The following is a 25,811-nucleotide window of genomic DNA, read 5'->3' on the forward strand; positions in this document are numbered from 1 at the left end:
TCAATCACTCATGTCTCATGTTATTGCTTTCCCTGTTGATCTAAGGAATCTTAAAAATTAATTTTCGCGAATAAGCAAATAGTATAGCTGTAAAATGACGAAGCGGTCTAACCCATTTATCGAGGACTTCGTGCAGCAGAGCAAAGTCCACGTCGGAATGAAACAATTCAACAACAACGAAGACCGACTTCAGAAAGTGTACGGTAGGTTGCAAAATCATTTATTAGTCGTTCGTATCGACACGGATGATATCGGTATCTAGATGAAGTTACTTGGAGAAAGTTGTTAAGTATAATGTCCGTTCTAAAAATCAACACAATAGGGCTTGCTGACTAGCAAGCCCTATTGTGTTGATTTTTAGAACGGTTTTTGAGTACCGCTACGTTGTGTGTGGGTAGTCTTGCCCGAGTTGAGAACGTCCTCGAGAAAGGCACAACTCTATGCCCAAGTGATGTATCGACTATTTTCTCGCACTAGAAACGTACGTATAGATATAGTTCCCATGCGAATAAAAGTTATATTATATGCGTGTTAATAACCTTTGATCATATTATCTTCTTCCAGAGAAAACCCTAGAACTACTGTTCCGTGGTGCCAAGATGCCCACAAAGAGCGTTGAGGTGCCAATAGAGAATGAATGCAGAAAGGATGGTTTTAAGCAGTTGTTCCTTGGGAAAAATGGCCATCTCCAGCAGACTGGTGCTGTGGTAGGTTTTTATAGCAACAACACTATACCCGGGGCTCCCAATCTTGACTGACTGTGGCGCACTTGCAAGTTTAAAATTTGTGGTGGCGGCACCCTTACCTAGACGCTATTCGAAATAGATAGGCAACATGGTGAGAAGGATTGCCTCTTGCGCGGCGCACAGTTTGGGAACTTCTGCCCTATACATATACAATAGGAATTGTATAGGTGCCGTTACTATGTATGAAAAATAGTAACAGAATGGAAACAAACCATGGGATACATTTTTCTCCTGTAAGGATTGAAAACATGCACGATTCTGAGTAGAAATAACATACAATACTCTTTGAAAACCCAAAATAGCCCAAAATTTTTAATTGTTTTATGCTCTTTACATAGGACTGAAACATGTTTTTAGGTAACTAACAACTTCGTATTATTAGATTGTCCCATTAAAAATGAAATGAACTGGTATTTTTTGTATGAATAAAAAACCGGTTCCGAGCCTTGCACCTCACACAGTTTCACCTGGTGTATGTTGTACAGCATTATATAATATGGCCCAGATATGCAACTAAGTGGACTGCGATAGGCCCTCTGAATACTTGACACCTTTCAAGCCTTTGAATTCATACATTTATAATTTGATTGCAAGTTAAGTCATTTTTATAAATTAAGTTGAAATGGTTGACTTTATTTTAAGTAAAATTTTAGTGTCATGCGTTTATATATTTATATTTTTTCTATATCTAGACAAAGCCCATCACCCAGAAGTGTCCGTGCGGGGCTGTGTCGGAGGATCGCTGCTCATATTGTGAGAAGGAGCTCTGCGGGGCCTGCCAGCATCCCTGCGAGCGCTGCCAACTCCGCTATTGCAACCACTGCTGTCTGACAGGGTAAGACTAGTATTAATTAAAACTTTACTTTAATTAATTAACCTGACAGTGTAGAGTTAGACCAAGAAAAGTCTGCAGCGATTTTGATAGCCCATGCAGTGCAAGTTCTATTTTAAACGTCAAACGTCTATGAAATTATGACGTATAAATAGCACTTGTACTGCGTGGGCTATCAAATTCGCTGCAAACTTTTCTTGGTCTAACTCTAACAAGTTAACCAGGAAAATATAAGTGAAAATGGTTGGACATAAGAATCAAAATTTGATCCATGTGTTTAGTCTCTTTTGTGGTACTCTACATTAGGGAACATACCCATGTCCCATACGTTGTGACCCATTTTTTTTAATTGTAAAAAATACACTGACGCAAATTAATTAAACTGCGGTAGTGTTGCCACATGCCACCTGTGAGTTTAAAAAGCGCTAAACGCTGCGCGCGATATTGTAATATAACTCGAAACAGCGCGAGATTTCCCTAACTAGAGGATATTGACTACGTGACGAAAACCTAAGCGCTCACCCCTCCCTCGCCCTAGTGACCAAACGTGGTATTTTGAAGACACCCCTGATGATCTATGAGAGATATGACCTTGGAGCTACCGATTTGACCCGCATGTATGTTCAGCAAAAATAATGGCTTCAGAAATACTTCATGTACAGATGTAGTGCATAATTATTTTCCATCGTATTTTCACGGAAACTTACGAACGTGTCTTGATATTTCAGTCAGTCTCGGTGCAAAAAGTACTGAGGTTGACTGTAGTAGCATGACAAATACGAACGTTTCCGAGAAAATACGATGGAAAACAATTATGCACTACATCTGTACCGTGTACATACTTTAGTAATTTTTATTATTGTTTCAGATCTGAAGGCACGGAGATATGTGTGTCCTGTTATAGTTAATTTATTTGTTTGTTTTAGATTTGATTTATAACTGAAGATACGTTTGATGTTTAATATTTTATTTTGTTACCGCACATATGATTAGAAGAGACGAAAATATTTTAAGTTCAATTAATATTAAGATGTTTAATAAAGAAGGTTGTGTCTTGGCCGATATACAAGCAAAGGGTTAATGACAGAGTGTCTATGTCCACCTAATTAACGTGGGGAAATGACTATTTGAAGAGCCGATGATTATTTAGTTTAATTAGTGACTTTCAATGAGCATGCCTCCATTATGGCATAGAATAATAAGTAAGTTTTGAGTGCTCACTCCATACATCAGTTTTCTTACTTAATAAGGTATCGTCTTGGGTCGTCCCATTCGTTTTTCGTCAAGTTCTTAAATTAGTCCTATTCTGCTTTCGTCACTCATTCTACATTGAAAGCCACCGACGATTGTGACGAATGTAGAATGAGTGACGAAAGCAGAATAGGACTAATTTAAGAACTTGACGAAAAGCGAATGGGACGACCCAAGACGATACCATAATAATATGAATCAAAGAAGTTGATGATGATGACTATTTTTAACATTCGGGTAGTTTAGCAAAATAAACAACAGATACTTGTAACTATTTTTTTATTTATATAAAATTTATAACAAATTGACGAACAAGAACTGGATGCTAGATAAAGATGACACACAAATTAAAGTTAATGCATGTGACTTTTAAATACATACTTTCTATTATTACAAATTTTGTTTTATTTTCGGAACATCCTGGATGATACAAACTATCCATAAACAAAAGTTGGGTGCCATTCATTTATTACGTAAGACGATTTAGGGGGGAGGGCGGTCGACCCTATACAGTCTTTACTATAAGGGCACACGGGGCCCGGCCCGTGCCATAATAAATAGAAGCCCATAGTAGAAAAACTTTAATTCACTTAATTCGCTTTGCATTCCAAAAGGGCCCTAAATTCTTGAGTGACCGAGGGCCCCAGCATAGTTTAAGACGGCCTTGTAGAGGGGTGTACTGCCATCTCGCCGAAATATTTTTCGCCTAATTTCACTTCCCAACCAACATATTGCAGTACTTTTAGTTGGCAAACCAATGCTTAGCATATTATTATTTAGCATAATTTTTATTTGATTACAATTTTATTTAGCAGATGTTCATTTTACCACGATTTATTTAGAAAAATAGTCACTAAGCAAATGTTTTATTATACCTAACCATTTATTGTTAAAATAACGTTTGCCCAAATTGAAACTTCGCATACTTTTTATTTGATGACATTTATATTTAGCATTTTTTTTGTGACCCGTAAAACGAAACTGCTCCTAGAGATAGGTAGGTTATGGTTATTTTTTTTATGACCCTAGAAACGAAACTGCTCCCAGAGATAGGTAGGTTATGGTTTTTTTTATGACCCGTAAAACGAAACTGCTCCCAGAGATAGGTAGGTTAGGGTATTTTTTTTTATGACCCGTAAAACGAAACTGCTCCCAGAGATAGGTAGGTTAGGGTTTTTTTTATGACCCGTAAAACGAAACTGCTCCCAGAGAAAGGTAGGTTATGGTTATTTTTTTATGACCCTAGAAACGAAACTGCTCCCAGAGATAGGTAGGTTATGGTTTTTTTTATGACCCATAAAACGAAACTGCTCCCAGATGAGTCCCAGATATAGGTAGGTTAGTGTTATTTTTTTTATGACCCTAAAAACGAAACTGCTCCGAGAGATAGGTAGGTTGTGGTTATTTTTTTTATGACCCGTAAAACGAAACTGCTCCCAGATATAGGTAGGTTAGGGTTATTTTTTTTATGACCCGTAAAACGAAAATGCTCCCAGAGATAGGTAGGTTATGGTTATTTTTTTATGACCTTAAAAACGAAACTGCTCCCAGAGATAGGTAGGTTGGGGTTATTTTTTTTATGACCCGTAAAACGAAACTGCTCACAGAGATAGGTAGGTTATGGTTATTTTTTTATGACCCTAAAAACGAAACTGCTCCCAGAGATAGGTAGGTTAGGATTATTTTTTTTTATGACCCGTAAAACGAAACTGCTCCCAGATATAGGTAGGTTAGGGTTATTTTTTATGACCCTAAAAACGAAACTGCTCCTAGAGATAGGTAGGTTATTCACAATATTAGGCGAAAAATAATTAATGCCTATCAATATATTCGACATAACAATAAGAGACTTTTTGAAACATGACTAACTAAATATTTTGCCATACAATAATATTGTAAATAATCATTTGCGACATGTTATATATGCGAAACATTGGTTTGCCATCTGATAGTTTTGCCAAATGATACTATGGAAAAAATAGTTTGGGAAGTGATAATTTGCCATACAATTTTCGGCCACATATTAGTAAACCTAGAGGATATTAAGTACAGATGTAGTGCATAATTGTTTTCCATCGTATTTGTCATGCTAGTTCAGCCAACGTAAGTATTTTTTGTTCCGAGACTGACTTAAATAGCAAGACGCGTTCGTACGTTGCCCGCGTTGGCCGCGTTGCCGTGACAATACGATTACCTATGCACTACATCTGTACTACATAGTACCTATTAGGATGGTAGGACGCTATAGTTCGTTTTTTTTAGCATTAGAAATAAGGTAAACAATCTTGACGAGTCTTTTAAGGCGCTCTTATACTCGAGTTTTACGTATTCAAGGGGGTGAAGCAGACGCGTGGTAGAACGGGCAGGCGGGCGCCCCGCGCGGCGCACCGCACCATTCCCGCGCAGCACGTCTACGTCCTTATTCTGACGACATCGGTATTCTGAATTGTCAGTTCCGGGATTTTTAGTTCGGCAATTAATATTGAATAAGATTTATTAGTAAATTCGAATTTTGATGAGTACTTAATAGGGTGTTTCATTTTTCCGAATTTTCGATTTTCATCTGACTTTGCTCGAATTCTTGTTCCAACTGATAAAAAAATATTATACGTTAAAAAAAATTAAAATCGGTCAACATTTAGAGGTTGCACAACTTCAACAAAAATTTTTCAAATAACCAACGACTCTTCTACATCGGAGTCTGTAAATATGGTGACAAAAAAGTGCATTTTACTACACACCGCGCCTTAATTGAAAAACACATTTTAAAAATAAGTTACGGCATATATGTAACAATTATGAATCTAATACGATCATTTATATTCTTCTGCTTTCATAAGTAATAGTTACTGAGATCGCTTACCTTCTTTCAAGTTCTTTCTAATGCTAAAAAAAACGAACTATAGTGAGCCGGGTACTCATTTGCGAGCCGTAACCGTAACATGCGTGATACAGTAACGAGGTTCTAATGTGTACGCGTGTTACAGTTTCGGCTCGCGACGTCGCCGGAACGCTGTCACCGAGCGTACTCATTTTGCGAGCTGTAACTGTAACCAAACAGATACAGTACGAGGTTCTAGTGAGTACGCATGTTACAGTTTCGGCTCGCGACTTCGCCGGAACGCTTTCACCGAGCGTACTCATTTTGCGAGCTGTAACTGTAACCAAACAGATACAGTACGAGGTTCTAGTGTGTACGAGAAGGCCACTGACAAGCCGGATCTGATCCGCAGTTTTGGTTTGTAACTCCACGATGAAGTATTTCTCGCTTGTGCAGCATACATACTAGATGCCTACTCATAAACGGCCACGATGATGGGGGATTCATAGAATGTATCGGGAAAGAAGATCCATAGAATACTTAGTATACTACATAGTACACTATTTTCCCTGTAGGCATCTATCAACAAAATACATTTATCTTCTGACCATTCACTCATGACGAAGAAATACTCGAATAATATAGTTGGTTCGCAGTGGCAACAACTGATCTTGACGTCCTCGAGCGCACTGCGAGCGCCCTTTGGTTCGCGGCAAAAACCGACAATCGTCGGATCGCTGCGAGTCGCTCGTGTAGCGTTCGTTGCAGGCTCGCGAACCACGTACACACTATGTTTTTGGTAAAAGTCACAGTTACAGTAACGTGCAACGTTACGGGTTCAGAAATGAGTACGTTGTAAACGTCGGATCGCTGCCAGCCGCTCGCCTACCGTTCGCAGCAGGTTTGCGAACCACGTCCACACTATGTTTTTGGTAACAGTAACGGTTACAGTTACGTATTCAGAAATGAGTACGTTGTAAACGTCGGATCGCTGCGAGCCGCTCGCGTACCGCTCGCAGCAGGTTTACGAACCACGTACACACTATGTTTTTTGGTTACAGTACATGCAACGGTTACGGTTACAGCTCGCTAATGAGTACCCGGCTTTACGGTTACGGCTCGCTAATGAGTACCCGGCACACTATAGTTCGTTTTTTTAGCATTAGAGAGAACTTGAAAGAAGGTAAGCGATCTTGACATGTCTTTTAATTGAAAAACGCGTTTTAAAAATCATTAACTATTACTTATGAAAGCAGAAGAATATAAATGATCGTATTAGATTCATAATTGTTACATATATGCCGTAACTTATTTTTAAAATGTGTTTTTCAATTAAAAGACACATCAAGATTGTTTACCTTATTTCTAATGCTTTTTACATAGTCTCAAAATAAAGGAATATACTGATCAGGGCTATAATATGTACTTTTATTATGGTCAAATTATCTTATTGTATATTTATGATGTCATTTGTTTTTCCTGTTTCATCTAAGAATAATACCAATTTAATGTTATTATTATTATTTATGCACCTATCTATTTTATCTTATATTAAAGTCTGAACAAAACCAAAATATAAAACGATAAAGATAAAGTATTTCGAAAAATACTTAAAAGTTACCAATAATTCACCCTTTCAGTTTTATGTCAAAATATAACATTATGCCTTACACGATATAACTATTAATGCAGCTTAAAATTAGCATAAGCTTTTTATTCTTTCGTATAATCTGCCCTGTATAGCATTTTTTTATTATAAGATACAATAATAAATCATTACAGTCGGACCAAGCTAAGCTAAGCTTTGCAAAGACAAAGTGTGGTAATGTCATCATTAATGTCGAATTTCTTTGAAAATATGACGTTTTCAAATGACACTACCTCACTTTGTTCTATCAAAGTTGCTGCAAAGTTAGCTTAGACGGACTCTAATTACGTTGAAAAATGCACTTAGCCTAATTCCAACACAAGAAGAAATGATATGAAATCCTTTGGACGCAAAAAGGGCCTAAGAGCGTCACTCGCGTGGCTCGCTTTGCCAGGTAGCTAAAAGTACATCCGTCCCACACCAATTTTGGTGGCTAGCCATAAGCCGCGCGTGGCGCTGTCGCCACCTAGCGGCCATATCTGTCCTGATCGTAACCGACGCGTTTTGTTAGAGAGTGAGTCTTCTGTACCTAGTACTATTATTTATTCTGTGGCGTGGGCGGGTGCACGGAGCGGGCGCACGCACGCGGGGTGCCATTGAAGGTAAAATCCGTCGCACGCGTCCGCGCCAGGTAGCAACGCTCATACTATTTTCGTTAACCCGCTCCGAGCAACCGCGCCAAATAGCGGACGCCCTAAAGCACAACGGGCAAGGTATTTCAAAAACCACGTATGAGCAACAACTTTACATTCAATTGTCAAATCAACTTTACAGTCTACCAATAGGAGACAGCGCTGAAGGTAATCAGGATACTTTTTAAAATTTAACCCTTGTCGGAATTCACGCTGTGTCTGTTGATATTGGGTTGTATTCTAGCCGCGCGCGTCAGTTGACGTCTTTGGCAGTCAAAAGGTTAATACCTACATAATATACCTATCATCATTCATTTATACACACTTCAAAACGGTTTTTCCTTGGACGTTGACCAGTCAGCCCGATTCCCTTTAATAAAAATAATGACCCATAAAACATTCTTGCTTAATAAATAACTATCAAATCGAACCCATCTCAACCAACTTACAAAGTAAAATGCGATAAGTTACGATTTGGCTGGTAATTAACTTTATGAACGCACTTGTGCGTTCTCTGCATTTGTGTTGAAGTTGCAACGCAAAGCCATTGGCATTGCATTTACTTTGTGTTGTATATAAATATGTTATGTCTTATATTTATATGACAAAATTATCTGAGCTGCTATAAACGTGTCGTACTTTGCCGATTTATATAAAAAAATACTAAAAATTGTTAGTGACTCGCCAATTTCACAAATTCATGGTTGACATAATTATAATACTTATAACGTCGCTGAAATATTATTATCATTATGCCCTAGAGTCTAGGTCTAGGGCCTAGACCTTAGTGGTTTATCGCTTCCCCAACTCAAATAACTTCGCCCCGTCGCACACCTATAGACGTTTTCGGCGCCTGGCTTATATGCAAACATAATATGGGACGGCGCACGTTGTAAGTGGACGTCACGGTGGCCTAGTCAAGTTACTATCTAATATAGTCATTTTTCCAGTGAAAGATGTTTTAGAAGGAGGAGTCACGGGACAGGCTTAGCCTAGTGTGATCCACAAAATTGATATATTATGTAATTGCCTGATTTCAAAAATAAAATGTTAGTTTAGAACATACGGTGAAATTGCGTACAGAATAGGGAACTAATAACTCCCACCAAATTATATCGAAATCGGACGACAAAAAAACGAAAACAAATTTAAAATCGGCCCGTATTCCGATACATTACTATTTATTACTTTTCGATTGACGATAAATGATTATCAATTTCGTTATCGTCAGACGTCAGCTCAGATAATTTCGTTCGTCAGACGCTTATGGGCGTTTTTGGTTGGAAGGTTACGCGAATAGGTAGCGGTAGAGGATTGTGGCCGCGACGCCGAGTAGAAGCGGCGCCAGCCATGAGGTCCACGCACTGAAAAAAAAGAAAAGAGTAGAGATAACTTGTAGATATAGGTGGTGTAGATATAAATAAATACATAGCTTATGTAGATATTTTATCTAAGACGACATCGACGAATTTATCGACCGTATGTATATAAAATATATAACACTGATATCTTCTCCACTAACAGTCCAGGCCGCGTAGCCAAGATGCCGATCGCTTACGCTCAGTAGCGATCGAAACGAAACTGTCACTGTCACACTAATATGGAAGAGTGATAGAGAGACATAATGCTTTTCGTTGTCGAAGCTGTAGCGATTGTAACCTTGCCTAGGCCGGCTGTTCCTTATGTCACTTGCACTCTATCGTCCGATCCCTAATCATGTGTGAGTGACAGTGACTTCTAACACCAACAAACAGATGTAGGTACCTAGTGCATAGGTAATTATTTTTGCTTCCTATTTTCACGGAAACGTACAAACGTGTCTTGCTACTTATTTCAGTCAGTCTCGGTACAAAAAGTACTGACGTTGACTGAAGTAGCATGACAAATACGAACGTTTCCGAGAAAATACGATGGAAAACAATTATGCACTAGATCTGTCGTTTACGCTACGACTAGCGCATGCTCCCGGGAATTCCCGGTTCTCATATTCCCGGGAATTCCCGGGAATTTTACAGTGTCAAAAGAACCGGTACTGAAGACCCGGTACCGGTACTTCCCGGTTCTCATCATATGACTATATTTATTCCCAATTCAATAGTATTAATGTTTTAGTACTTTAGCTCGGGACATCAAATGATATGACATAATAATGGTGCTATGAAACTGGGGAACCAAATAAACCGACAAACTAAACTAGAAAAGTAGGCATTCGTGCAGGCAGGCCGTGCCGTCATAGTGCTGAGTGCATCGACTACGCTACGGCCGTGTGGCTCGGCCCAGGCGGAGGCAAAGTGTGCCGGTTAATTTCGTAAAGTAGGTTGGAACGCCAATTAAGTGTTTTTTTAAATAAAATAAGTAATTTATTGCAATACTTATGCAATTATTTATATGAAAATAAGTCATTCATAAATATTGCACGCTAACACACACAATTTCTTAAAAGTAATCAAAAGATGCCTTGAGAACCGGGAAGAACCGGGAATCCCGGTTCCGGCCATGCCCAGAACCGGGAAATGAAATTCTTGGTACCGGGACCGGTACTGCATGCCCTAGCTACGACTACGATGCGCGTCGGATACTTTACACGTCAATATTTCGCTATTGATCCACCCCATTCATTTGCCATTAGATTAATTGATAACGCTTTATCAATTGTAGCCCTTATATGCAGCGATCAAAATATTAAACGAGCCAGTCGAATGTTGTCAAAGTAGGTACTCAAGTGTAAATTTAATTCGATGGCGTGACGTGACGTAACCCACGCGTTTGCATTGTCATTTTAAGTTTCCAAAATGTCCCGCTTGGCGCGCTATTCAAAATCCCATAAATAAATAGACATGCAAACGCGAACGCATCGAATGAAATTGACACTAGGGGTTCTGACACGCCCAACAGCTTAGCAAGAGCGGATTTTAACATACCTCCTACGGTCTGTTTTCTTATTAACTATGAAGTACCACGCCATACATTCTCTATGCAAGAAGCAAATGAGAGTTCCGTACTGTTCCCTATGGGCAGTACCTACTTCATAGTTGAAAATAACAGACTATCTTAGGTGCTATGATGATGATGATATCCTGTTATCCCTCATCAGGGACATAGGGCCCTCTGCTATGTAACTTAATTCTATGAAATTATGACGTTCAAATAACACTTGTACTGTCTGGGCTATCAAAATTGCTTCCAAATTACAATTAGCTTGGTTTAAGTTTATCTGTATTTATCTTTAGACATAGAGATTTTTCGAACACGAACGAGGCAATGCTAGTGACTTCCTTCCGATATTCAGTTTATTCTTGTTCATTTATTTCCAAATGTGGCCTGTGTATATGAAACTTATCTTATAAACTAAATATTGGAAGGAAGTCACTAAGCGTTGCCTCGTTCATGCTAGAAAAATCTCTATGTCTAGTTATATTATGTACACTTACTCTGCAATATACGTCATAAATTTAAAGGCTTTACTGGCACTGTTGTGTGGTATTCATGACTCCTGATACTTACAATCGTTACAATATTGCACATGTAGAGATTCATTCACACATTCTCAAAAGTGGCGACAGCTGATGTTAGTGTTTTGGTACTTTAAGGTGGATGTCTAGGGATGGGATGCCGATTATCAGCCAAAAGATGGCGTCAGTGTGCACGAATTGTGGATTTTCACCGTTTCTCCCAAAATATAAACAGTTTCATAAGATGTGTTGATATTGGCGAAAACAATAAAAAATGTTACGTCCAAATCGAAACATGTTATACTCAACAGTGTCTAATCTAAATAATCAGAGAATAAAACTGCAAAATATTGCAATATCTTGCATTCACGCACACTCACATACCTAAAGTCAGTGTCTAATGTCAGTAGATTTGTAATGTTACAGTAAAGAAACCTAGAGGGCGCAGTGCAGCGCATGAATATTTTTAGGAAGAACAATTTAGAATTTAAATTCTTATTTGAGACATTGACAAGTAACTTAGAACCAACTGATACATATTTTCAGACGTTGATTGTCATGTGCTTGTGGCACCCACAACATCTGTTTTGAAGAAATTTTAGCTAGAGTATCAATGAATCTGGGTTCAAATCCCGACGGTGCTTAATTTTTTTAATTTTTTATTATTTTATAATAAGTTTTATAGATTATATGTTTTTATTCTTATTATCAATTGAAAATGACGCAAATTATTTTACCTAAAATTACAAAAACGCTTTTAATGTTAGCTTAGTACAGTCGCCATCAGATATATCGGAGCGGCGAAGGCGCTCACAAATATCTGAACACGCCTCTATTGTCAAGGCGTTAGAGTGCGTGTTCAGATATTTTTGAGCATCTCGGCCGCTCCGATATATCTGATGGCGACTGTACTAACACTACTAAGTAAGCTGGCGTGTGAGTCACATTTCTGGGGAAGTAATGAGACAGAAAAAAACAGAATAGTGTTCTTTAAACACAATATAATATTGTGATTATGATGGGATGCGAACTCGTTTATTTGCCTATATATGGTTGCACATAGAAGCGCTGGCGGCCTAGCGGTAAGAGCGTGCGACTTTCAATCCGGAGGTCGAGGGTTCAATCCCCGGCTCGTACCAATGAGTTTTTCGGAACTTATCCCATTCAGGGCCAGCGACTCAGCGTATGGGTCATGCTCAAACAGTTCCGCAGGGCCAGTGACTCACATGTGAGTCCTGAATAAATTCTGATTTAAACTTAAACGAAACGTAATTTGATGTAATAACGTAAGTGTCATATAAGCTAACAACCATTTCTATAAGGCATATTAGGATAAAAAATTATAAACACGTTTTTTTTAATGAAAACAGGGTCTCGAATATTCAAGTTTGATTTACTATCAGTGCAATATAGTAAATATACTGAAATTCTAGATACATAATGCGATGCAAGAAAACAGAAAGATCTATATTTAAAAAATACAAAAAATATATATATTTCAGAAGTTATTGACATGGCTCAAGGTATGGGTCACCGTGGCCTGGCGCTACTTGTAAAAACTACTAATGTTTCCGTAGCAGGCTAAAATAAACTTTATTGGCTGGTTTTAAAGCTTATTTCGTGTTGAAGCTGTTTGATATTGTACCATTTTACAACTGATTACTGTTTGGATGATGGTAAGCAAGAATTTGTAGGAACCAAGCCGTAGTATAATAATATTTTGTTTTGTATGAGGGGTAAGGCAACGAGGATTTTCTCCCACTGTACTTTTATGTCATAATATTTGGTGATCGTTGTATTGTATCTTAGGCAATTACCTACTAACAATGATGTTAAGGTTAATTTTTTTTCGTTTCAATATAGAAACAGTCACCACTAACTAATATGTATTGTATTACAAATAGTTTGTGACAAATATTTACAAGTTTTTTCAAACATCGTGGTTTCTACGGCAGATTAGAAAGTAAGTACTATAATACATTTTAAGTTGTCTATTGTTACTAATATAATGGCGTTTACCAAAACAAAGATACATGACCGACCAGGTGTAAGCTTATCGGACACACTTGGACAATAAACAAGGAATGCATCCGAGCGGCGGCGCCGGTATTATCTTTCATGTGGTATTTGTCACAAGAGTTCAAGATGTGATTCATCCCATCCCCCATTAGAGATGTATTTTGGAGTAACATGGAAAATATTATTTAGTCACGATTTATTCGTTGGCGACTTTATACTCCTCCTGTGCTGTTTAGTGATTTCGTATTTTGTGACCATGGCTATGGATTACCGGAATTTGAACCCGCCTAACCTGACCGACTGTGCTATGAACTGGATCGGGATATCGGGAAACGGGTCTAATATAACTTCCAAGATTTGCCCCAAAAAACAACAACAAAAAACACGGCAAGTTAAATAGAATCAGACCAAGCTAAGTTGGCAGCGATTTTGATAGCACAGGCTGAGTACCTAAGTGTAATTTAAATGTCAAACTTATATGAAATTATGACGTTTAACTTAACACTTGCACAGGCTGAGCTATAAAAATTGCTGCCAACTTAGCTTGGTCAGACATTAAAAGCTTGTAGAAAGTAAAAATATTCACTCCTACAAACTGCAATAATTAGTTTCTTTTTTAATAGGCACAGAAAATCGGTGGTTAGTAAAAATGTTGCATAATGCTGTCCAACTGGCCGGCTTCATAAGCGGCGATTTATTTACCGTTCGCGCCAGGCTCGAGACCCATAAGCTGAGTCATACGTTTTAGCTAAAAACGGTTTGTATGGTGGCCTGGCGTATTGTGTACGCTCGGCGGTTCGTGGCCATGAATGGGTTATGTACGAAATAATAATCTGTATTTCGCTTAGATCCCCACGTTACAGGCTAAACCTAGTGTGGGGATCACTGTAGGTACTGCCCCTCTGTAATTCAAGTTTTCAAATAAATATACATATATAGAATTTTTTGAATTTTAGTTTATGTTGTAGTTAGTTTTAGCTTTATGTAGTTTTTAATTTTAGTTTATATATTTTTTTTGTTTATATTACATATTGTATTTCCTACTAAACTTTTCGTATCATTATCATCTGTTCTTCAATTAATTTTTTTTTTTTTTATATCTATTGATATTTGCCAGTCGCATAAGGTAATAAAAAGCAAAAAAGAAGCCACTAGACCATTTGACCATAGTAGATCCGGGCGAAACATGCCTTCTTATTTAAGTAACCCATTACTGAAAAAATATCAAGTTTGAAATAGAATTTTTCATTGTCGACTTACCGACATCCGAACGTTGCGAGCATGTTGCCTTTTCAAACCATTTGGCAACGTCGCCCGGGGAATATATAGAAATCTTCTAAAAATGTATGTCCTTTTATATTTTGATATTTATGATTATAAATTTACGACGATTTTCTATGCTGCAAATTGATTACATTATTGAGAGAAAAATGCTTGCAAAGAAAACAAGAAATATCCGTTTTCATTTCTCATGCTTTGAAAGAGGATCATTGTTATTCTAAAAGTTGTGCAGAAAATGATACGTTTCTGCACTAGAGCATTTTTGGTTCCAATTCCAAGTACGATTTTTTTTTACGATAAGCAATTGAAATTTGGGTATAAATGGATTTTTCATATAATTTCCATTCTGATATTTGACTCCCCATTCCATAAATAACGATACTTTTGGCAAAATTGTTAATTAAAGGTATCCTAAAAAATACTATAAAAACTATTTATACTAAGTCATGTTTTAAAAAAAGCACATGCATTTTACTTTCCTTGTATGCGAAGTGTTTAACTCGGGTGAAAGGCATCATTTCTGCCGAGGTGATCATTGATGATTTCGGCTATTGTTATGCGCAAGCAGAACATATAGAATCTTGTTTATTTACAAGAAGATGACATTTAGCTCCCAATATATATTTTTGAGAAAAATATAGCTACTTTAGTTTAAAAATCATTGTAAGAATAAATATAGGCTTCCAGAGAACATTTATTTATATTTCTGCCGAGACGAAAACAGAATTCACAAGGCTTTTCGGTGGACGACCGTTATGCGAATGATTGTTTGGACTGACCTTTAATTCTATTAAATGTATAGTTATATAAATGTATTTTAATATATAATATAAGTCATATTACATCTGGGAATGAAATTATATCAGAAAAAGGAGACTCTTAAATGAGTATACTCATAACATGCTTTGTGCATTAAATTTATCTCCCTCTATTGAGTGAAGATAAAACAAACTACACAGGTAACCTGTGTTCCGGTTTTAAAATACCATCTGTTACACCTTTGATAAATTAATAGTACATTATTGTCGAGGTTCGGAAGTAGCTACTTGCAGGCTGAGGATTCGTTTTAAACGGACGACCTTGGGAGTCCGTTTAATTGAATCCGAAGCCAGCAAGTAGCCTTCCAGCCGAGTCATATATAGTGCTTTTCTCAAAAATGGTGCAAGAAATATAAATATCATAGAAATATTTTACAAAAGCAACGTTCTTACGTATATATTTTCACAGAAAAAAGTAGAAACAATTGAAAAAATTAGCTTTGCCGCCTTTTTATTTTTTTAATAAAAAAATAGAAGTGTATTTTTCTGCCGAAAATACGCCAACCTATTTGAGACAGCTAAATAGTCGCGGTACTAATCATCTGTTTGGCTGTTTAATGGGCCTGTGCCTTCATTTGATATGGCCATTTCAACTTTTAAAAAGTTTGGAACTCGACAAATAATGGAATTTGTATGCAACATTGCAGTCCCAAAATCGAGACTGCAATGTTTTTAACTTTTTAATTTTTGACTGACCATAAACTACGCGCTTCGCGACGTATTTTTTAAACGGCAAAGTCGACTTTGCCGTCCATTTTTGAGAAAAAATCATTGCTTGTCAAAGAAGTCGCCATGTTAGAATTACACCTATACTATAAGCATCACTCACACAAACAAGCAATGGGGCAAAATTTTACTAATTTTCAAAGGCTTTTTTCTTAAAAATATTAATCAATTTCTAGTATTTTGTTACTTTGGCGCAGTAAGAAATATATATACTACCCAAACATTACGTATTCAAGTGAAGACACCCTACAGAATAGTAGTGAGTTAACAAGAAAGTTTGTATGAAATTCGAGCAAGTAGAATCACCAGCGACCCGCTAGGCGTGTTCTCTGTACGTAGGGACTATTCGCTGCATACGATTTTTCCGTGTTATCGGCTACGCTCGTAGCATGCGCTGGCAGTGAATGTGTTAATATTAAGCCTCTGGGCAGCCGTATAGCCTCTAGTAAGCCCTGACGCCTTCATGGCGCGTGAATGTACGAAATTCTTTGTGTTTATTCCTTACTTTAGCGTCGACGTGATATGACGTTTTTGGTTACACTGTCTACACTCTATATTGAAAGGCGTAGTTGTAGGTGGCATTAGGTAGCGTTATCTCAAAACCCATAGAGTTAGTAATATTTGTGTAAGTAAAAAAAAATTGTGTTAAGCTAGCTCAAAACGCCAGTAAGTACTCAATCTTGTTTGCAATACTAAAAAAGCAAGAGGCAGCTTTCTGTTAGAATGAAAAGGTAATATAAGTAGTTATTACCATCCCATTTTAACATATAACTGTCTCCTGTTCGAGTTACTTGTGTCAACGATGACGTACCCTAAAATGTGCCTACTTTGCTCCAGAATACAAAATTTAATGTGAATTATATTAATTATTATACTATGGTAGGTAGGTTTTTATAAATGTATGCCGATTTAAAGAAGACTATCAATAATTACATGTTGTAAAGGTTAAGTGAGGTTGTGATACAGTTTTCATATATAAAAACTGATGTTGGAGCACAATTACCCAGTGGGGGGCAAAGTTGACACATTTGACGGTAATGGTTTATGTAGCAAAACATAAATAAAAATGCTAATTTCAAACATACAAGATAACTAAAACTAGTAAATTTAAAATAACAAGCTAAATTAAAAACAATTAGAAAAAGAAATACTTTTGAGCAACTTTCTAGGAAAAAGCTAACAAATTATTACAGGCAAAAGATCAAAAACATGTGCGTATGATTATATTTCCGAAAATAAGAAACACGATCGGTTCCTATCGAAGCCTATTATTTATCAAATTAAAAAAAATGCAAGTTTTATATAAAAAAGGTACCTTAGCTTGGGTGCGGATTTAAACTCAGTAAATGATTACACAGTTTATTATAACGTTTACAATATTTTTCTATTTTTGTATATATTATATTTAAACAAGAAAAACTCTTTTAAAACTATATAAATAATTAAAAACAAAGCACCAAAATTTTACTCACTATGATTACATTTTGTGACATAGACATGATAATGACATTATTATAGTTTACTAAAATATATCTTTGTTGTGCTCTGAATAAAAAAGCAGCGGCTATATTTGCCTAAAACTGTCAAAAATGTATATTCAAGATATGATTTGACCACTTTACCACCAACTTGACAGTTATTGAGTCTTAACCTTTAAACTAATTGTTAATTTTAACACACATTTAATCTAGTCATATTAATTTAAAATGAGCAAACCTAGGTATATAACAAAGTGAAAATCAAATGTTATATTCAGTAGATATTGAGTAGGTACCTTAAACTTTTATTTTTTAACATCCAAAAGTAAATGAATAGTTTTATAATATGTTAGTAGGAGGCGTATCGATTGCTCAGTATAAATGTTCTCATTTGGCAATCATTTCTGACTATATTAGTGTTCGAACGCCTTTGGTCCCATGTGCCATATTAATATTTGACATTTAACATAAAACCGAAAACACTCGGTACTAAAGTTGTAAAAACGATCAAGTTGGTAAAGTAAAGTTCTGATAACATGTGGTGCAGTGTGAATAGCCGTTTATAACATTAAAATTCGAGATGATGATGATTGTTGGCAGAACACATTCATAAGAGCACTCTAGTGACTGTACAAGCGGACAAAATACATTATTTGATTTGTGCTAATATTCTACCAAGACACACAATTTGACGCCCATTGATATCGAAAGCAGAAAAAACATTCGACATGTCCTGGCCGTCATCTACTGTATGTATACCCCTATATCTACTTTTAAGCATCTATCACCAAATATATAAACATCTACTAAATATATGTAAACATTTATTCGGACATTATAGAAAGCCGCGCAAAACAGATCTATATTGATCACAGTTTTTTGGAATAAGTACAGTAAAATGAGCAATCGTTTACTAAAAATAAGTAATAAGTATGCTTATTGCATGAATCTGTGTAAAGTGCATTAAGTATTGCAATGGAAGCTAGAATGTGTATGTTTGAAACCAGCAGTGCAATAAAACTATGAATACGCCAAAAGAACTTTAAACATTCAAATCGTATAAGGATCTACTTAAACAAAATATAGTTTCTGTTTATGTTCCCAAATCTTTAAAACCAGCGAATATTTTGCTTTAGACATCGTTAATCGCGATGTCAGTGTGCATATAATGATATAACCTTAAATTTATTTTTGATTAAAATTGATCGAACTCATCGATTACTTTTTGTATGTTACCGACAATATAAACAAAGAAAGCCAAGTTCACCAACTAGGCTTACTATGTGTATTCACTTGTACGGATAGGTACTGGGGTTAGATGGGGGTCAGTGACCTAAATCTAAACACGGGGAGGGGGTGACGTAACGCCCTATATAGGGCGATCGTACGAAATTTGATAGATTTTTCTATCTATAGGTACCTATGTATTAGCGGTTTGTAAAACATGATTGAATAAATATATTTTCATCACACTTGCTCGAAAAATACCTTATTTCATGCAGGTGTACTGAAGGACAAAGGTCTATATTGTTCCCGCGGGAGTTATGGATTATGACAAAAAAAAGACTCCCTCCTTAAGAATTATTTAGGTTACAACTTTTCTTCGCAAATGTGATGAAAAACATTGTGTGTAACTCCGGGGGTAAGAATATTGTAAACTCGAGTCTTTAATTAGGCAGTAGGCACACTAGCGTCTCCCGAGCGTCGGCGTCTAGTCAGCGCTATGGAAAATGGCGTCGCTGCGCAGTTGCGCCGACGTTGCGTCGAGCAGCAGCCACAGTGACGCCGACGCTCGGGAAACGCTAGTGTGGGTGGCTCTAATACGGAAGGTACAGTGTCTTTAGGGTACGGAAGGTAGTGTTTTCATGTTAGAGTATTAAGGGTATAAACTACGCGATGACGCACTTGCCCTGCTCCTGCGGTTGGTCGTTGCTCCACTGCGGCGCATACGCGCCCTTCGTCTGCGTGCGGTCCGCCTCGACCAGCTCGCCGATCTTGTATTTCTTCATTAGGGCTCTGGGGACAAAAGGGCAATATATATGCTAGTTTTAAGGTATTCATCTATGGGCCAATATGGTTGCCTGAAAATAAAGATTCATTCAAAAGGGAGATTTACAATGTTGCAAAGCTACTAAAGCTACGCAACTACAACTACGAAAAGCGCTGCCAGAAAACGCCTTCTTTCACACACACACACACACACACTTTCTTTTGATCAACAAACAATTATTAAACGTGTAAAAAAAAAGCACTTTCTTATTTTTTGTAATAGAGTATATGAGACCATTTATTTCATCGACACGATTATACATTAAAACGTACTAACAGTATACAGCAATATACCTACTCAAATGACCCAAGGGTCCTAAAGTAAACCTTATGCCTTTGTGATACGATTCCCGAATGAATAGTCAGTTAACTGTGTCAACAATGGTGCATTTAGTAATCGGGTAAACATGATTATGCTAATGGGTCTAACAATAGCTTAATTGCGTTTGCATTTTGTTTGTAATTATCCCTACTTATATTATAATACGAAAGTAATATTGTAATACATACTCGTATAACACTAAATCGATTTAGATTTGGTATTGAGATACCGGAAGTACCGGAAGTTCGAGTACCGGAAAATAATGTATAAGGGCGTCCGCGTCGCGTGGGCGGGTGCACGGAGCAGGTGCTATATGCTATTATACTGTATTTAAAATAAATTATTTTACACCATGCATGAAATAAAGCACGAGATATTTATTAGAAAAAAAAACAGATGGGAGTTATTTTTAAACACAAGTTCTATTTAATAAATCGGATAGAAATATAAAAAGTAGGTGAGTTGACTGTGACGTCACGATGTAATGTTTCATATAAATTCCATATTAGCAAATCGTTTTGACAGTTCTAAAAAAGTAACTGATTTGACTAGTAGGAAAATACCCTATTGTGTAGGTAAAGTACGTCGTACGCGTCTGCGCCAGTTAATAGCAACGCCCATACTATTTTCGTTAACCCGCTCACCCGCTCCGTGCAGCCGCGCGAACTAGCGGACGCCCTAAGAGTTTTTTTACAGTTCCTTACAAACGTGGGATACGGAATAAGTACCGTAAAATGTGTCTACTTTACTCTAGAATATTCTCCAAAATTCGAAGTAAGAAATGTTTCTTTTTACTATGCGTTTAAATGAGATTGCTAAGTTTTATGAATAAGGGGGGTAAATAAATAGTTCACCTGGCGTCCGAGCTGTGGCTGACATCCTCGAAGGGCTCCGTGGCGTCCTTGCCCGCCTGCTCCAGCAGCACTTCCTCTCCTCCCGGGTGCTGACAAAAAAAAAGAAGTTTTAAGTAAAATTAATTTGTCAACTTAAGGTTCACTAGAAATTATCCTTTAACTTAACCCTTTGGGTCACCCCACACTAGCGTCTCTCGAGCATCAGTGTCTAGTCAACTCTAAGGCTACTACTCGACGCAACGTTGGCGCAACTGCGCAGCGACGCCATTTTCCATAGCGCTGACTAAACGCCGACGCTCAAAAGACGCGTGTCCGTGGCCCTTTATTGGCTATGTGCTAAGTTGGTGGTGGGGGAAACACGTACGTACCTACTTTTAGATATTATACGACAAAATTGACCACCCTATAACATCAACATCATCATCAATCAAACATCAACATTTATTCAGCAAATAGGTAACAAGGGCACTTTTACATGTCAACATGGACGTTTCCATACAACCAAGAGAAACACATCAAAAGTTATAAAATACATCTAACTGCAAATATCAATTCAAACTAAGATTATATCTTTGTATTTTATTGATATGCATACGTAATGTTTAGGACTTTAAATAGACGATGTGCCTTGAACGTCGTGTAATTTTTTTGTAATCTAGACCGTTAAAGGGTTGTTATGTAAGTTGTTTTTAATGTTTAATTTAATTTCTAACAATAAAGAGTTTATAATATAAATATATAAGTTTATATTTAATGTATTAAAGTGCGTCTCGATTTGACAAATGCACGCGGCCGCGCATGCACGGTTTACACACCATTTACCAGTAGGTTGGTAGGTAGGTAGATTTAACATCCCTATGTTGACTGTATTGTAAACTAAATTATTTGGCGCTTTACATACAAAACTACTTACTCTAACTAAGAAAATAAAGCATTGTCTTAGTAAAACTATTATTGGCAACGAAAACTAGTATCAGACATAGATATATGTTACGTAAACGTTCATGCCACGTGTCATGTAATTTAAGCAATCGTTTTAAAATGAGAGCGTGGCTTAAATTGTAATGGACGCGTTTTAACGGTAGACTCGTGTGAGTCTTATAATACGATTAAAATGCTATTTATTTAAATATTAGAACGTGTTATTACAACGTTAATAAAGCTAAGATTGCACGGGTGAATGACCTCCGATAACGTGTATAAATAGACTTTAGACCAAAGAGAATTAATTGTAATAGAGAGGTACAGTCTAAGAAAAAAACGTGCCCCTTAGTTTGATATCCAAAACAGATGGCATAAATAAGTATGTATATTAGAGTTGCCCCGAATAGTGGTTTTGGTCGAATACCGAATATTCTGCCCCTCTTTCGGCCGAAGCGTCGAATATTCGGCATGTTATACAAACACATTAAGTCACAATTATAATGAAAACTGTTTGCAAACGAAGCATGAAAGCACAACGTTTGCCAAGATATATTTTTTGTTGAATAGAATTAATAAAATCATAAAATGTAATTAGATGTATGTATCAAATGTATTTTTTTCTTTTTTGGTAGGTGCAACAGATATTCGGTATTCGGCCTAATAATATTCAACATTCGGCCAATAACCGAATACTCAGAAAAGTGGCCGAATAGGCCGAATACGAATAGTTGCCCAATATTCGTGGCATCTCTAATGTATATCATCACCCATTAGCACAAGCTTTACTTAGTTTTTCTACTTGTCGACTGTAATTCTTGTATTAAGATTTCTTGTACCAAACTGCAATTGGGTATTTTTAATGTATGGGCTCCCAACTTAACTATAATATTCATATCGATACAGTTTAGTCAACTATAATGAAATTGACCAATACAATAGTGATATAATCAAGCTTTTCAATCTCGTACCATACTTAGGCAACTCAGCAAGTTTCGTTGCCTAAACACGGTACTCGACTGAAAAACTCTCTATTATATCACAATTGTACGAGTATAAAATACTATTGGGGCTAGGTTGATCTGTGTAAGATTGTCCCCAAATATTTATTTAAGTATTGTGTTTTATTGTGACCTCGCTAAGGATCTTTAAAATAGGTCAAGACCTCTACATAATAGAATAGATAGACCACACAACACATAGACTAAATACCAACTAAAGACACCGTTTGAGACCGTGTCCTGTATTTAAATCGCATTAAGACGAAAGGGGACGACCAGTTCTCCATACAAATGTAGTTTCCATATTAACATTATAGAAAATATAAATTTTCACGCAATGTGATGTATATTAGGTCCACCCAACACTAGCGTGTTTTGAGCGTCGATATCTAGTCAGCGCTATGGAAAATGACGTCGCAATGAGTTGACTAAACAAACGCCGACGCTCGGGAGACGCTAGTGTGGGGTGGCCCTAATTACCAAACAATTAGCTATGCCCTTTCGTTAGATATTTTTTGAATTTTTAATTATTTAAGTCTGTTTAAATTTTTTATACCATCAAAATAACCTAGATTAAACATTCGTTTATATTTTTGTCACCAGACAAAGTCCACTGCATCGGGGCTACAGCAGAGTGCGTAGCCAACGTGCAATTGTTTACGCTCCGTAGCGAAAGAAACGCAACTGTCACTGTCGCACTAATATGGAAGAGAGATAGACAGAGATGACTACGATATTGGCAAATTGGCTACGCGGCCAGTAGCCCTTTAGTGTATATTACCATCTGTCCCCGCCTCATGTATGGCGACGGCGACAAATGGGAATACAAGGCAAGTGATCTGTAACCCAACAGACACAGATATCCTCATTAAAACCAAAATATTATTTTGCTAATCCGCGAAAAGAAACTTCTTCTTCGAGCTTCTTTTCGCGGATTAGCAAAATAATATTTTGGTTTTAATTAGTATGGATTTCCGCAAAGTAACGCCTGATTCTATTCACAGATATCCTCATCTCACAAAGCGAGCACGGAGTCTCGGAATTTCATTTCGCCGTCAGCGAAGGAATGTCGGCGCATTGATAGCTATTATACGTCTAGCTATATTTATATTTAGCTTAGATTAGAGTTAAACTCAATTCTGTATCCCTAGTGTAAATTTCATTCGATAGCGTTTGCGTTAAGTCTAATTTGGTATGGGATTTTGAGTTCTGTCACAGAATAAGTAATAGTACTACCGTACAGAAAGGACACTTCCTACAAAACCGAAGTTTGACAGCGATTCAGGGTCGAATCATGATATCCCTTTTTAACTTATGGCACTATCCCTTTCGGCTATTTAGGGTTGTCAAAATTCAAGTCATTATCTTATCTGTAGTCGTGCGCGTAAAGGGACGTCAAGTTGTGTCAACCCTAATAATTGCTCGGAACAATGCTGAGCCGAACGGAGCCGAGTTTGGCCGAAGTCAGGAGTGCTCCACCGGTTCTGTGCTCTTAACATAACCAATCATCCGTGGCCCTTACGTCTTTATTTTAAGGTTCAATAATTGACAGTACCTATGTATTGAACAAAATTTAAAGGCCTACCTAGCCATTGCCATTGCCATTGCCATTCATTGTGTTAAGGTGTACCTTAACACAATGAATTAAAGTTTAATATAGATACGTTTATGCGAATGTATGAGTGTATGACGTTATATTTAGTGTGCGTGTTAACTTTGTAATAAATACGAATTTAGATGCACGTGCCATGGATAGAATGTTGATGTAATTTTTACAATGCATATTATATGCTCTGACAGTATGCAATACCGATTTCAAATTTTTCAAAATGCCAATAGGAGGTACTAAATTTGGATTTATGTTTTTCTTTTTTAGCGTTCCGTACCTAAAGGGTAAAAACGGGACCTCTGTCTGTCTGACACCACGCTATACCTATATCTCAAGAACCGTGATAGATAAGAAATTTTCACAGATGATGTATTTCTGTTGTCGCTATAACAACAAATACTAAAAACAGGTAAAAAAAATATTTAAGTTCGTTTTTTGCGTAATTATACGGAACCCTTCGTGCGCGATTCCGACTCGCACTTGGCCGGTTTTTCTGCTTACAAACATAGCGAAATTATAACAGATTATTTATTAACTTTAAGGAAATATACAAAAAAATTAAACTTATTCAAACACAGTTTTCCCTCTGACATCGTCTGTTTTAAAGTTACCTACATATGTAACTTCTCCGTTAGGGAAAACCGTAATACAGGAAAACAAACACATATGTAATGTAGTATATTTTATTTTTGAATCAATGATGTTTACCTATTTAACCTACTTTTTTATAACAATATACATGGTGTAACGTCAACGAGTCAACGAGATGAAGGCCGTGTGGTGGCCTTCGACTTTTTGACGAACAGTTAACGATGTCATATTTTCTGTGCCCCTAGTGTTAATTTCATTCGATGGCGTGACGTGATGTACGCTTTTGCGTTAAGTGTCATTTTGTATGGGATTTTGAGTTACCGATACGGCCCGCTTGTCGCGCTGTTCCATATCCCATACAAAATTAGACATAATGCAAACGAGAACGCTCTTTATGCTATCCAATGAAATTTACACTAGGGGTTCTGTTGTGACATATCTCGCAACACTAAAGTATCAAAAATAAAATAAAAAACCGGGCAAGTGCGAGTCGGACTCGCGCACGAAGGGTTGCGTACCATAATAAAAAAAAAAACGGAAAAAAATGCAAAAAAAAAACGGTCACCCATCCAAGTACTGACCACGCCCGACGTTGCTTAACTTTGGTCAAAAATCACGTTTGTTGTATGGGAGCCCCATTACAATCTTTATTTTATTCTGTTTTTAGTATTTGTTGTTATAGCGGCAACAGAAATACATCATCTGTGAAAATTTCAACTGTCTAGCTGTCACGGTTCGTGAGATACAGCCTGGTGACAGA

At 37.0% G+C, this 25,811-nt stretch overlaps 2 protein-coding genes across 2 annotated transcripts in view; one reads left to right on the plus strand and one right to left on the minus strand.

The window, feature by feature from the left end:
* Positions 1 to 7,024, plus strand: LOC134804379 (apoptosis regulatory protein Siva-like). Its single transcript, XM_063777416.1, has 4 exons — positions 1 to 203; positions 565 to 707; positions 1,439 to 1,581; positions 2,447 to 7,024. Exons 1-4 carry the CDS (start codon positions 95 to 97, stop codon positions 2,484 to 2,486), a joined length of 435 nt encoding a protein of 144 aa, XP_063633486.1. The 5' UTR covers positions 1 to 94; the 3' UTR covers positions 2,487 to 7,024.
* LOC134804381 (cytochrome b5) overlaps positions 2,563 to 25,811 on the minus strand; it is a 26,426-nt gene continuing 3,177 nt past the window's right edge. Inside the window, exons 2-4 of the mRNA XM_063777418.1 lie at positions 20,930 to 21,018; positions 19,610 to 19,720; positions 2,563 to 9,294 (exon numbers count right to left, since the gene is read on the minus strand). Coding sequence (XP_063633488.1) covers positions 9,219 to 9,294; positions 19,610 to 19,720; positions 20,930 to 21,018 — 276 coding nt within the window. The 3' untranslated portion in view covers positions 2,563 to 9,218. The remainder of the gene's footprint in view (positions 9,295 to 19,609; positions 19,721 to 20,929; positions 21,019 to 25,811) is intronic.

Source organism: Cydia splendana, chromosome Z (assembly GCF_910591565.1).
Source record: "Cydia splendana chromosome Z, ilCydSple1.2, whole genome shotgun sequence".
NCBI lineage: Eukaryota > Metazoa > Arthropoda > Insecta > Lepidoptera > Tortricidae > Cydia > Cydia splendana.

Excerpts from the sequence above, each read along its gene's own strand:
- LOC134804379 (XM_063777416.1), top strand. The coding sequence starts at position 95 with ATGACGAAGCGGTCTAACCCATTTATCGAGGACTTCGTGCAGCAGAGC. Across the intron at positions 708-1,438 it reads TCCAGCAGACTGGTGCTGTG|ACAAAGCCCATCACCCAGAA; the intron begins GTAGGTTTTTAT and ends TTCTATATCTAG. Across the intron at positions 1,582-2,446 it reads AACCACTGCTGTCTGACAGG|ATCTGAAGGCACGGAGATAT; the intron begins GTAAGACTAGTA and ends TTATTGTTTCAG.